The 15,381-nt window shown below is 38.2% G+C and overlaps 1 protein-coding gene across 2 annotated transcripts in view; it reads right to left on the reverse strand.

The window, feature by feature from the left end:
* ETFA (electron transfer flavoprotein subunit alpha) overlaps window positions 1-15,381 on the reverse strand; it is a 102,372-nt gene that overhangs the window by 74,259 nt on the left and 12,732 nt on the right. The window contains exons 2-7 of one of the 2 annotated variants that reach the window (XM_050799896.1): window positions 10,865-11,011; window positions 7,889-7,970; window positions 7,702-7,784; window positions 3,421-3,520; window positions 1,948-2,058; window positions 1,221-1,322 (exon numbers count right to left, since the gene is read on the reverse strand). In XM_050799896.1, coding sequence (XP_050655853.1) covers window positions 1,221-1,322; window positions 1,948-2,058; window positions 3,421-3,520; window positions 7,702-7,784; window positions 7,889-7,970; window positions 10,865-11,011 — 625 coding nt within the window. The remainder of the gene's footprint in view (window positions 1-1,220; window positions 1,323-1,947; window positions 2,059-3,420; window positions 3,521-7,701; window positions 7,785-7,888; window positions 7,971-10,864; window positions 11,012-15,381) is intronic. The other variant, XM_050799897.1, reaches the window with a different exon arrangement.

Raw genomic sequence — 15,381 nt, forward strand, 5'->3', positions numbered from 1 at the left:
TTGAATAAATAAATGAATAAACAAGTCAGGGCCTGGTGCTTTTTGTTGTATAAAATACAAAATTATTATTATTATTATTATTATTATTATTATTATTTAGACGAAGTTTCACTCTTGTTGCCCAGGCTGGAATACAATGGCACGATCTCGGCTCACTGCAATCTCAGCCTCCCAGGTTCAAGCAATTCTTTTGCCTCACCCTCCCAAGTAGCTGGGACTACAGGCATCCACCACCATGCCCAGCTAATTTTTTGTATTTTTAGTACAGACGGGGTTTCACTATGTTGGCCAGGCTGGTCTCCAACTCCTGACCTCAGGTGATCCACCCACCTCGGCCTCTGAAAGTGCTGAGATTACAGGTGTGAGTCACCGTGCCAGGCGTAGTGGCGCATGCCTGTAATCCCAGCTACCTGGGAGGGTGAGGCAGGAGAATCGCTTGAACCCAGGAGGTGGCAGTGAGCTGAAATTGTGCCATTACACTCCAGCCTAGGCAACAAGAGCAAAACTCCATCTCAAAAAGAAAAAAAGAAAAGAAAAAACAAGTCAGATATATCACTTCAAAATATTAAATGATTTTTTCTCAATGCCACTTGCAACAGAAGGCTGTCTGAAAGCTTATTTTGTTGGATGTTTAATTTGCAAGGATTTAAAAAGCATAGCAGTCCTTATTTTTTCAAAAAGTTAGTCAGTGGGCCATAAAAAAAATCATTGTTCTTAAAGACAAGGAGCATGATGTACAAAAATAAGCATGTCTTATGCAGTATTAACAGTTTTGATATTAAATGTTAAGAAACTTTCAAAGAGTTATACACAAAGACATGGATAACTCTGGAAATCTTTCCAAGTGGAAAGAAGGGTAGGAATTACACACAAGATGGCCCTGAAATTCCAGCCAGTTCTATCTATAATTCAGAAGCCAACCATACTCTGCAGAATACATGGAAGTGCATCAGTAAGACGGTACCAAATGGCAAAGCTATGGAGATGAGATTTACACCATGCTCCCCCTGGTGCCAGTGACTAGTTGTGCAACAGAAACCCCAAACTGTGTATTATGCTCATAATTTCATTTTCCTAATTGGTTAAATGGGAATAATACCCAAAACTTCCCAACTTCTTATATTTGAAAAAGATTTGTGTACCTCTAAAATAAATACTAAAAAAAAAAAAAAATCAAAGTATTTTAAGTTTACATCTTTTAAGATTAATATTTCACTTACCACCAGATACCACCACTTTGGCACCTGTTAGCTCTGGTCGATCACTTTTTGTTAATTTCTGGTCAAGCCACTCTGATATTTCCACTGGTGAAGTACTTGATGCTGCATACATTAACACATATAATAAAACAACGACTATGATTTCAAGTTCTATAACAATAATTATTTTCAAGAGAAACACACAAGTATATAATTCCATGAAATTTAATTAATGTGAATTTTTGGTGCTCCTAATTAATTCTCTCCGATAATGGAAAGACTTAAGGAGACTAAATTCCAGCCTTTGCCACATTAGTTGTATGACTTGAGAAATCATTTAATTCTCTGAGTCTGAATATGGAATAACTTTCTTTCTATGAGGTCCAAATGAGACACTATATATGTTAAAGTGTAACACCCTCCACATGTTTACTGTTACATTCTTCTGTTATATTGAATCACCCAAATATAATAGGAAACAGCGACAAGAGTAAAAAAGCTTAATCTTAATAGATCCTGTCTCCCACTCCCTTGATCTACCAAAGCAACTATCCTAGTACCAAAGATAATGTGAAAAAAGATGCAAGTTATATATATTTATTATTTTTATATAAGCTTAGGAATATCATTTAAATTGAACTTTCAAATACTATGCATTAGAAATGTAAGCAGAGGTAATCTCTCATTATAATACAGTCTATGAATTAAAAAAATAAGAAAAACCAAAAAACTCCAAATGAACACTCACCCTTTTCTGAACTGGCAGTACCGCCACTTGTTGCTGCAGCTTCAAAAGATGTTCCACGGACAGAAAACACTTTCACTTTCTCATCACACTTCACTGTACATAGAGCATTTCCTGAAACATACAATCTATTTTTTAAAAGCAACAACAAAAGGCAACAAAACGAGCATTCCTTTGAGCTTGGAATTTACTTCATAGACAAGGCAAGAAATAACTCTTGACCAGTTGTCTTCTAACTCTATTAAGTATAGGAAAAAGTGGACCATAACAGTGAAGAAACATATCAGTAGACATTTGTATAACCCTGGATGTCTTTAAAAGCAGGACAGGTACTACCATGCCTAGAAGGAAGAAACTGGAACAGGCACCCACACTAAGAAGGTACGCTACACCCCTAAAAGGAATATGAACAAAGCTTCCTTCTCCAAAAACAATACAATCAGTAACTCAAAACTATGAGCTGCAACAACTTAATAAGAATGTAGCTACTATGCATGCTGAAGGAGGAATATCTTGAAAACACAACAGGTCATAAAGAACAGGTATGGATGTGCCAAGATTTTAAGAGGATTTGAGACACTCTGGATTAGCTATCACATTAACAGTAACCCAAACCATGACAAAATGTTTTCCCACAAACATTATGGAAGATGAAAAGTCTAATTTGAGAATTAGCCATTTATAGTGAAATACACAACTTTAATCAGAAAAAAAACGAAGAGTTCACTGCCTTCTCCAACCCCACTAGAGACCAGTTTGCTAAGCAAAAGATCAATCGACTGAAGAGACACTGAAATGAATTTATTTTCTTTTTTTCTTGAGACAGGGTCTTGCTCTGTTGCCCAGGCTGGAGTGCTGTGGCATGATCACAACTCACTATAGCCCTGACCTTCTGGCTCAAGCAATCCTCCCACCTCAGCCTCCCAAGTATCTATGACTACGGGCACATGCCACCATGCCTAGCTAATTATTTATTTATTTTTTGAGATAGGGTCTTATTATGTTGCCCAGGATAGCCTCGAACTCCTGAGTTCAAGTAATCCTCCCACCTCAGCCTGCCAAAGTGCTGGGATTATAGGCACGAGCCACTGCAGCTGGCTAAAATGAATTTCTTAATGCTGATGGAAATGAAGTAGAAGAAGTAAAGATTGAGAATACTATTTTTTTTAAGTTTTGCTTTTCCAGGTACCACTTACAAAATATATTAAATAGTGAATCTAATTTTTATTAACCACTAGGAAAATACCACTCTACAAACTCAATAAACAGGCAGGAAATCGCTGTGCTTGAGATCCATCAAAGAGAATGCCATGTCAAGGGCCACCAGCAATTCTAGACTAAAATTTTCCTCAGAAACCTTTAAGATGGTCCACTTAAAGCAATTGTATGGCTTGATTTAAAATTTACCTTCAAGATTAATTTATGCTTTTCACTAAAATTTAACATGTCGATTAATTATCTTCCTTGAGTACTCACCTGCATAAATAGTTCTCACAAATGTGTCAGGTGACTTGATTGCAATGATGTCAGAAATTGGGGCAACCTCAAGTTTGGCTGCTACTCTGGGCAAAAGGTTCTAAAAGCAAAATAAGCAGTGAGTTACACACATACACAGTGATGGATGACTATATATGATCAGTAATGACATATTCTAAATGCATATTCTGTAGAAATTTTAATTCAAATATTTTATATTTCATGTGCACCTTTGGATATACAACTTCAAGCACAGCTTTTTAAATAGGCTTTGAGATTGAGTACCTACCATTACTCTAACTACATTAAGAGTCATATGAGTTTCACAGTATTAAGCCACCTTAATGCAACATATTGAATTATGACATATGAAATTTACTATAATAAACATCAATTACCAAGTGTGACAGTTGTGGACTATTGAATTTAGATAAGAAAAGATAGAACAAATTTAGAAGGGTGGTAAAATTCTCAAATACTGAAAAAGATTATGCTCGTACATATTAACTTAACGTATATAAAAACATTCAAAGCAGACATTTTACCTTTTGTTTAAATTGATATTGCACAAAAAAAGAACAAGGCCAGGTACAGTGGCTGATGCCTGTAACCCCAGCACTTTGGGAGGCTGAGTTTGAGACCAGGAGGCCAGGAGTTTGAGACCAATGTGGCCAACATGGTGAAACACCATCTCTACTAAAAATACAAAAAATTAGCTGGGGATGGTGGTGTATTCCTGTAGTCCCAGCCACTCAGGAGACTGAGGCATGAGAATGAGAATTGCTTGAACCTGGGAGACGGAGGTTGCAGTGAGCTGATACCGTACCACTGCACTCCAGCCTGGGTGACAGAGCGAGACTCTGCCTCAAATGAAAAAAAAAAAAAAAGAAAAATAACACTAACCTGAAGAACAGTCTGTGTAGTACGTATTTAAAAAGCAACAAAAATAAATTAAAGGTGTGTTCTTGTGCTAGTACTGAAATAGATGCATGTGCTAACTTTGTCCTTAGTAGCAGGAACCCAAGTCACAGTTCCCCAAGTCCCAGTTACTTCTTCTTTTTTTTTTTTTTTTTTTGGAAACAGGGTCTCATTTTGTCACCCAGGCTGAAGTTGCAGTGGTGCGATCATAGCTCACTATAACCTTGAACTCCTGGGCTCAAGAGATTATTCTGCCTCGGCCTCCTGAGTAGCTGGGACTACAGGCACATGCTACCGCACCCAGCTCATTTTCTTTTATGTTTTGTTTTTTCCTGTAGAGATGGGGTCTTGCTTTGTTGTCCAGGCTGGTCTCGAATTCCTGGCCTCAACCGATCCTCCTGCCTTGGCCTCCCAAAGTGCTGGGATTACAGGCATGAGCCATCATGCCCATCCTGAAGCACTTACTTAATCTAGTTTAAAAACCAGATTTGTCAGTATTTAAAGTTAGCTTCAGTAAGTAACCCTCCTCCTGAACCACCTTCTTTAACTGTTCAGGAATTATTACTGGAATAGTTACTTGGCTGAACAGATTATCTTACAATTTTTATGTTATGCAGACTTTGCCTCTTTTTAAAGTTTTAGAAATTTCTAAATTGCTCAAAATTTAATGTCTTTTGTATTTTCATTATCCCTTGTCTTAACATATCTTCAAGAAATTTTACCATGGTACTTAAAAAGTATGTTTTCCTGAATCTGGTCTTCCATCTAAATGTCCTGAGGGTGGATGGTACACAAATATCTATCCTATTAAAAATATATCCCATCCAACAGGCTGCCTGCATGGTTTCTGGGAAGCAGAAGCAATAATTGAGTTCTTTTTGTGCATACAAAATGACATTTTAAAATTCTAGTAGACAAGTATAAAAGTGTGTTATCTCAAAACCACAGCTGGTGAAGGACTATCATACAGCAAATTGTTTGGCTTCTTCTGATAGACATTTCTCATTCAAAACCCATTTACAGGCCGCACGACCAGCTACTATTATATGACCCTTATTCTCAAAACTCCCATCTGTCACAACATAGCAATCATGGCCAGAGTACTAAAATCTAGCTAATGACAAACACCCTTTCATGGTCTAACAATCTGTTAGGTGAACTGTCATCATAGAAAGAAACTCAAGGCTCATGAAATTATTTAAATCATCCAATATACAATCACAACTCTCAGAGACAGAATGGTCCACAAAGATTTTTTCACCCATCAGACTGGGGGAAAAATGTTAAAATGTATACTACCAAGTGTTGGTAATTAAGCAATAGGTATCAAATTTTTTAAACCACATAGCATTTGACTCAGTGATTTCACTTCTAGAACTCTAATGTAAATAAATTCCAGCCGATGTGTACACAGATACACGCATGAGCATGTTTTCTTGCAGCAAAGTATATAAATGCAAAAAACTGGAAACAAGTTAACTGTCCTTAGCTAAATATAGAATCTTATGCAGCCACAAAAAAGAGAGAAACATTATGAGCCAAAGTCATACTCTTTTTTTTTTTTTTCTTGAGATGGTGTTACTCTGTCACCCTGGAGCACAGGCTAGAGTGCAGCAGTGTGATCTCAGCTTATTGCAGCCTCAACCTTCTGGGCTCAAGCAATCCTCCCACCTCAGCCTCCCAAGCAGCTGGGACTACAGGTGTGCACCACCATACTCAGCTAATATTTATTTCTTTTTCTTTTTTTTTTTTTTTTTTTTTGTAGAGATGAGGTCTCACTGTATTGCCCAGGTTGGTCTAGAACTCCTGGGCTCAGACGATCCTCCCAAAGTGCTGGGATTACAGGCGTCAGCCACCGCACCCTGCCCAAGTCATACTCTTAAGTAAAAGCTACTAGTCACAAAACAATTCATGCCATATTATTCCATTTTAGAAGTAAAAAATATATAGCTGTACATGTACTGTAATTTAAAAATCCACAGAAGGAGGCCTAAAAGAATGTACAATTGTTAACAGCTATACTCCTAAAGAGGGGAGGGTGAGTTGGGAATAAGAAAGCAGGACTTTGACACCTTGCTCTGCACACTGCTGTACTACATGCATTCTTCCTAATAAGGATGTATTCGTGTATAACTTATTTCACAATTTTTAAAAGTAAAAATAGGCTAAGCACAGGGGCTCATGTCTATAATCCTAGCACTTTGGGAGGCTGAAATGAGAGGATGACTTGAGGCCAGGAGTTTAACACCAGCCCGAACAACATAGGGAGACTACATTTATACAAAAAATTTAAAAATTAGCTGGGCATGGTGGCATGTACCTGTAGTCCTAGCCACTCAGAAGGCTAGGATAGGAGGATCGTTTGAGCCCACAAGCTGGAGGGTATGTTGAGCTACAATCGTGCCACTGCACTCCAGTCTGGGCAACAGAGTGAGGCTGAGGCAGGCAGATCACGTGAGGTCAGGAGTTCAAGACCAGCCTGTTCAACACGGCGAAACCCCGTCTCTACTACACATACAAAAATTCGCCAGGTATGGTGGCACACACCCATAATCCCAGCTACACAGGAGTCTGAGGCAGGAGAATGGCTTGAATCCAGGAGGTGGAGGTTGCAGTGAGCTGAGATCATGCTGCTGCACTCCAGCCTGGGCAACAAAGGTAAGACACCATCTCAAAAAAAAAAAAAAAGTAAAAATAAAGACTAAAAATGACACCTTATTAAGAATGGAATAAAAGAAAAGAGAGCTAAGATAACACTCACGGCCACAGAGAGCAAGAAAAATCCACGACACATTCCTTGTCTTAGGCTCCCATTACACTCTTCCACTCCATTTTTAACTTTATGTAGACTGCTACCCATCTGGTAACACACTCATTCTTCAGACACATCACAATGCACATGATCAGATTACGGCTTTCTTTACCTTAAGGATGTCTTCAACCACTACACAGCCCTTTCCAAATTCCTCATGTAGATAAAATTTGGCTTTTCTAGATATCCATCAGCCACCCAAATAAACCATCTCTTAAAACGGGCTACTAATACAAATGACTCTTGTTCGTTTGCTCGCTCGCTCTCTCTCACATGCAAGCAGAATTCATCATTACTTTTAAACGCAGAAAATTTTAAAATAATAGCCTAATTAGAGTTTTCTCCACAACTTAATTTGAAAACCTGGAAATGGTAGTTTTTTAACAGAAAATTATGACAAAATCTTGAAAGAATAAATTTTAGCAAAACTACCACATCAATTCAGATAAATCCAGATTGGCTATATAAACAGTCTGTTGCACACTTTCAGCACAATGAAATCTAACCCCTTCAAGCAGTGACATCAGATTCCACATTCTCAACCTTCTCACCTTTCCGAAGGCAGATGCTCCAGCACAGATGTGTGTGTAATTGAATTGCTTCTGAGTTGCCAAAATCAATGGTGTCAGTTCCTCTGAGAATTAAACACATTTGATAAAAAATATTTTGGAATACTTTCATAATCATATATTCAAGCATAATTTACACATGACATATTTTTCCACTGGAAAACCTCACCTGCAAGTAGGCCTCTGTACGCATCATGCTGAGCCACCAGAACTTTTGCTATGCCTGCTACTTTACAGAGATCTTGTGCCACCTGTGATTAAAAGATAAGTTCCTAATTATCCATCTATCAGAAATATACAAATAAAGCCACCACTATAAATATCAACAGATCATAAAATCTTAATGGCCAACTGTAAAAATTACTCTTATTAGCAAAAGGGCCAGTTAAGAATTAAAACATATTCTGGCCGGGCACAGTGGCTCAAGCCTGTAAACCCAGCACTTTGAGAGGCTGAGGCAGGTGGATCACTGGAGTCAGGAGTTCGAGACCAGCCTGGCCAACATGGTGAAACCTCATCTCTACTAAAAATACAAAAATTAGCTAGGCATGGTGGTGGGTGCCTGTAATCCCAGCTACTTGGGAGACTGAAGCAAGCGAATCACTTGAACCCAGGAGGCGGAGGTTACAGTGAGCCAAAATCACACCACTTTACTCCAGACTGGGCAAAAGAGTGAAACTCCGTCTCAAACAAACAAACAAAAAAAGGATTAAAATATTAAAATACATTCCTTAACAAAGAAAATCTAATGCCAATAGATCTTACTACTGACTGACCTCACACTGTCCAACTACCAAGCATTTCAACAAATATTCCTGCCTTGAAAAAGAAAAGTGCTAATTGACAAACCAAAATCAACATGGCTCTTTATTCAAATTTAGTTATAAACTGTGCTTTTTACTTTTGGTTCAATCCAAGTGTTAAGTTCAATATCCTGGAAATGGTGAAAATGAAGTTCTCTTAGTAACATCCCATTGTCAACCACTGAGTTCCTGCCCACATACACACATTTATCTATGACAAAGCTAAATATTTCCTATTTTAATTCTTCATTTTTCCTGTTTAGAATCAGAATGGGGTTCTGAGAAAGCTTTGTGATCATTCAGATTTTCTATATTCAGAAGGCAATTAGATTTCCCCTTTTAAAGTATCTTTATTACATCATGGCTGGTTTCCACTTTAGCTAAGTCATATCAGTCATACTATCGTCTTCTGTCTCCTTGTTTACCTCCAAACTGATTCATTGATTCACTGATGAGTAGGATTAAACGGCTGTGCCTTCTGCTACCCTCATATGAACTGTTAGCTTGCAACAATATTCCATGAAGAAAGGACGCACTGCAAAAATACCTCTCCTAAACCAAGTGTTCACCGGCATACCATTTTGTACTACAGAGGCCCTCTATTATGGATGCAGCAGAATTTAGCTTCTCAAACTTTAAGAGAATTCCCAATTAAGAAACTCAGTTAATCGCAATGTAGCTGCATAGCAGCATGGGATAGAAAATGGGGCAGAATTTTCCCATTGAAACTCTCTTGTTTTTACTGGCAAAAACTGCTGGCATTATACAGAAGAATAACTTGCTGTTTATGACAAATAGCTGAATAAAATGCTATAAAGCTGAACTCTATTAATGATCTCTTCATATAGGTATTAGTTGTTTTCTTTAAAATTAGAACATGACAGGTTAGGATTGTAACTGAGTACAGAAGATGATTTCTATTTGATTCTTCTCAAAGTAGTATAAAGCATCAAAGTATTTTTAAAGTAACATTACAATAATTATTTTAAATCACAGCAAAACAAACAACAAATCACAAATTCCTACATATCCAAAAACAGGGAAACCAAAAAGATGGCTTAGCCATCATATACTGTGGCTAATACATACATACAAATAGATAGCTTAGCCATCACACATCACACATTGTGGCTGTATCAACTATGTAAGATTCTATAGTTGTTAGCAGGAATTGGGTAAAGAAACCCACATAACTAAACATAAGCCCACCATAATATGTTCTTTTAAGATATCAAGTTCACGTAAAAAATCAGAAGCAACATCAGCAGTATGAATCTGCATTCTCACATGCTCTGAATTATTGTTATTTTTAATATATTTTTTGAGACAGTCTCACTTTGTTACCCAGGCTGGAGTGCAGTGGTACAATCTCTGCTTATTGCAACCTCTGCCACCCAGGTTCAAGTGGTTCTCGTGCCTCAGCCTTCCAAGTAGCTGGGACTACAGGCACGCACCACCACACCGGCTAATTTTTATATTTTTAGTAGAGACACGGTTTCACCATGTTGCCCAGGCTGGTCTCAAACACCTGACCTCAAGTGATCCACCCACCTCAGCCTCCCAAAGTCCTGAGATCACAGGCATAAGCCACCATGCCCGGCCAGCATCACTTATTTAATAAAACATAAAATCCTCAAAACATACTCCCTTCAGATTTATTCCTCTGTGAAGTTTAAGCCCCCAACTACACACTCAGCAACTCCTATACCATGTGAGAGGGAACTGGTGGCTCAAGCTATGTAAGCTTAATTGAAGCACTCATCTACATTGCAGCCTAGTGGCACAGACCCTGCAAATCATATCCTAGCACCTTTCTAGAGGGTTAGTGTCCCAAGCTGTTATCATCTGATTTCAACAACAGCAACAACAACAACAACAACAACAAAAAATAACAACATCTTTTAGTACCAGCTAGAGTTTGGAAAGAATAGTACTTAACATTCAAATTCTTCTACCAATTAAAACATCCATATTACATTGTCCAGATTTACCACTTTCAGGAATTAGAAGCAATTAGCAAGTATATTCATCAACACAAAAAAGAGATCAGTTATTAACCTCTAAGGGGACTCAAATATTATCATTCTACTTGGTACCTGATGGCACATGATGGTGCCAGTGGAACTAAATCAAGTATTCTACCTCATTTCAAAAGATAAAATACTTAGTGAGGAAACCTTTTAGTTCCTTTTTCACACATGGTAATGGTTGTGACACTGGCCATTTAATGAGGATTAGAGCCCAGTTTGGGTTACAGTCCTCAACATAATTCTCTGTTGCCATCTTTTCCTGTCTCTTGATGGAGATTATATTTGCTATGGCTGACCTTAAAAATTTCTCACCTTGTCACATTTGGTTCCAGCTACTAAGCAGGACACTTCACCTCCAAGGCGTGTGGCTGCAGTAATAGTATTTAAAGTAATGGGTGCTAGGGAATCATTTGCATGCTCAGCTATTACCAGGGTACTCTGAAATCGTAGCAATGAGGCCTAAAAAGAGAAAAAAGGAAAAAAAAAAGGTAAAGAATGTTATCACAGGTTTTTTTTTTTTTACTCTAATTGTTAAGGATGTAAGCTTTAAAGAAAACTATTCCATACACAATACTGTTCTATAAATTTATTTATAAAATACTTGTTCAATATTGAAAATCTAGCTATTTGTGTCTACCACTGTACTACTAATATTCTTTTTTTCTTTTTTTTCTTTTTTTTTTTTTTGAGATGGAGTCTTGCTCTGTCGCCCAGGCTGGAGTGCAGTGGTGCGATCATGGCTCACTGCAAGCTCCGCCTCCCAGGTTCATGTCATTTTCCTGCTTCAGCCTCCCAAGTAGCTGGGACTACAGGCGCCCACCAACACATCAGCTAATTTTGTTTTTGTACTTTCATGAGAGATGGGGTTTCACTGTGTTAGCCAGGATGGTCTCCATCTCCTGACCTCGTGATCCGCCTGCCTCAGCCTCCCAAAGTGCTGGAATTACAGGCGTGAGCCACCGCACGCAGCCTACTAATATTCTTATCTAATAAAAATAAGAACGCAAATTAGTCTTCTATTGTTAGGAAAAGTGTTTAATTACTTCAAAACAACTTTCCCACTAATCTACATCTGATAAGAAACTACTATATAACTAAATGTAAATTTCTTAGACAGAACATATTAACTACCTAACTAGGAACTGGTCAAATTCTACTACCAATTACATTTGGTTACATACATACTGTACTCCTACAGTACAGGAGTACAGTATAATCAGAAATAATGGGTGTGAAATCAGTCACAAAAGTTGATCCCTATTGCTTCAGTCAAAACGCATTCAGTACCAAAATAACTGATAATGGAAATGTGTTTTTAAAATATGACACTAAACAGCAATTTTGCCAGGTTTTGACTGTTCAAATATGCTTCTGGATTCAAAAAAGGAAGCTTGCAGACAGTATACTGGAACCAACCAATATCCAGCCCTATCTAATGCAGACGATCAAGAAACCACCAATCACTCATGGTCATGTGGAATAATTTCAAACACAAGGAACACAGAGATGAACAAGAATGGTCCCTGTGCTCAAATATTTCACAGGAAATTAGACTTGTTCACTTACAATTATAAAATAGAACAGTTTTTCAAATAATGAAGAGATCCAAAATGTTGAAGGCTACAGATCATGAAGCAGAGTCAAGTGGGGAAGAAAGGAAGGAAGTTCAGGTGTTCCTATCATGTGAAAAGATGAGGAATGGCATCATAGGCATGAGGAAAAAATAAAATACTGGAACTATTCTTGTGGAAAATGGCAAAGAAAAGTGAGAAAAAGAGGAACTGTGGATCAAATGGTGTGGTTGTGTGGCTTAATTCAGCAATAACCTTAAGCTCTGGAGTTGGAGTGAAGAAAGCATAGCATGAAATTTACCCAGAGTTGGAAACTTAAAAGGAGGGTATGAACTGAAGGAAAGTCAGGACAATTCCTGGAATGAAATGAAAGTTCTTAGAAAGCAAATACCAGCCTGGTGCGGTGGCTCAAGCCTGTAATCCCAGCACTTTGGGAGGCCGAGACGGGCAAATCACGAGGTCAGGAGATCGAGACCATCCTGGCTAACACGGTGAAACCCCGTCTCTACTAAAAAATACAAAAAACTAGCCAGGCAAGGTGGCGGGCGCCTGTAGTCCCAGCTACCTAGGAGGCTGAGGCAGGAGAATGGCGGGAACCCGGGAGGCGGAGCTTGCAGTGAGCTGAGATCCGGCCACTGCACTCCAGTCTGGGCGACAGAGCGAGACTCTGTCTCAAAAAAAAAAAAAAAAAAAGAAAGCAAATACCACACCTGTTTGTATTTTGTATCCCCAGAATCAAATACAATGTTTCTTTTCCAATGAATATCTGCAGAATTAATTATATGGTACCTTTTCTTTTTTCACTGGAAGAGCACCATATTTTGGAAAGGACTTTGTAATTAAGACTCAAAGTAAGTTATTACTTTGGGTAATAAATAAATAATTAAATAATTAAATAAAATTAGGTAATTAAAAATAAAAAATTTAAATTATTACTTAAATCACATTTCACAAGAATTGCCAGTAACAAGCTATTTATCACCAATATATATCCAACATCATATTTTTGATTATGTTTCACACATCATTTGCTATAAAAATTATGAGATTTCCATCACCATTTGAAGAATAAATCTAAGATTTGGTGGCAGAAGGCCCATACTTGCTGTAAATTATAGTTCTATCATAAGATAAATTACGTAGTTATCCTAAGGAACTATCAAGCTTTTAGAACTTCCAACTGGAGATTATATACTTTTTAAAAGATTTATCAAAATTAGATTTATAAGCATAAACAACAAAAGAATATATTTAAGAACCCACTCACTCAGTCCATCTATCTGATCAATTTTTACTAAGCATTATATACATCATAAAGGTACTCTATTTTATTGACTCCTTTATAATTTTTAAAATATTAAACTTCCTTCTAATTCAATGTTTTACATTCCATTTCTCACATACCACCTAGAGAGAAGCTATAGCCTCTAGGCCCGGTTATGTGGCTAATTCAAAAATAATGGTTGCGTGGAACTAGAGCAGAAGAAATTGGCCTGAACCTTTAAAATGGTATTCTACAATCTAAAGCCCATCTGCAAATTTAGGAGGATGAATCAGATTAGAGGTTTTGTTTTTTTGTTTTTTTGTTTTTTTTTTGAGACTCTCGCTCTATTGCCGAGGCTAGAGTGCAGTGGCGTGCTCTTGACTCACTGCAACCTCTCCCTCCAGCGTCCTAGCGATTCTCCTGCTTCAGCCTGCCAGGTAGCCGGGATTACAGGCATGCACTATGACGCCCAGCTAATTTTTGTATTTTTAGTAGAGAGTGGGGTTTCACCATGTTGGCCAGGCTGGCCTTGAACTCCTGACCTCAAATGACCTGCCTGCCTCAGCCTCCCAAAGTCCAGAGATTACAGATTGAGCCACCGCGCCCAGCCAAGATTAGAGATTTTCAAACTGCATCTATATAAGGTTCTAGGAAGCCATCTCAGGAGCCACCGCATGGGGTAAGGTAGGGACTAGGCATCTACAGCTGCTAGAATGACCCCCTACCCAACTTTGCTTTAACCAGATTAACCAAACTAACATTGATGGAGCACTGTACTAAGCAGTTTTATACATAGTATCTTATTTAAAATTCCTACAAAGTCTATGATGGAGGTACTAGTATTACCCCGACTTCACAGATGAGGAAACTGGAGCTTAGCAGCTACACAGGTAGGAAGCCGAGTCAGGTTATTCTAAGTCCAGGTAGTCTGACTCCAGAGTTTGAGTTCCTAATTACCAGCACAAATCAAAGCACCACCATTTTTAGCTGTTTTATACATGGGTCATTCCTGTAAGATTTCACTTGGCAAACATTCTCGTGCTTAAAAAAGAAAAAAAAATAGCATTGTCAGAAAGAAAAATACAATCTCAAAAGACCTCTTTCCCTACTCTAAAAATTCTATAACTCTAAAATCCTATTTTAAGTAGAAGAGTAGTATAGAATATGACTAAAGAGTAAAAAAAAAAAAAAAAAATGCATGCCCAGTATTGAAAAGGTTTTAAAGGGAACAAATTTTCATTTTATTATTTTATAACCCATTGCCTCTCTACACTTTAGGATCGATCCTCTTTTAACAACAGTTATGAGAGGAAAAGGAGCCAAATTCTTAAACATTTAAAGATAACTACTGAAATACTTAATGAGGTAATTGCCTCAAAAGGAATCTCAACCTCTTCAAACACTGCTATTTAAATAAAAATTAACTATGCAGGCCCATGTCACCCATAAATTCTTAGCCACCAGCCTCACCTAGGCTCTCAAAACTGCCTAGCAATGCTACCACAACTTCCTTGTTGGCACTCTCACCCTCCACAGCAATGATTTCAAATATCCTCTCCTGATGTTTCTCTTCTTTTTCTTTTTCGGAAACAAGGTCTCCCTCTATTACCCAGTCTTGAGTACAGTGGCACAATCATAGCTCTCCGCAGCTTCCAACTCCCAGGCTCAAGCATTCCTCCCATTTCAGCCTCCCAAGTCACTGGGACCACAGGTACATGCCACCATGTCCAGTCAATTATTTATTTTTTGTAGAGACAGGGTCTTGCTATGTTGCCCGGGCTGGTCTTGAACTCCTTGGCTCAAACGATCCTCCCACCTTGGCCTCCCAAAGTGCTGGGATTACAGGCATGAGCCACCATGCCTGCCTCCTGATGTTTCTTAAACAGCCAACACATTCTGCCCCCTAATCTTAGAAGGCAACCTCACCTCCTACTTCACAATGACAGCTGAAGCCATTAGGGTGGACCTAATTTCCTTTCCTGATACTCAACATA

The sequence above is a fragment of the Macaca thibetana genome, chromosome 7 (genome assembly GCF_024542745.1).
Source record: "Macaca thibetana thibetana isolate TM-01 chromosome 7, ASM2454274v1, whole genome shotgun sequence".
Classification (NCBI taxonomy): Eukaryota; Metazoa; Chordata; class Mammalia; order Primates; family Cercopithecidae; genus Macaca; species Macaca thibetana.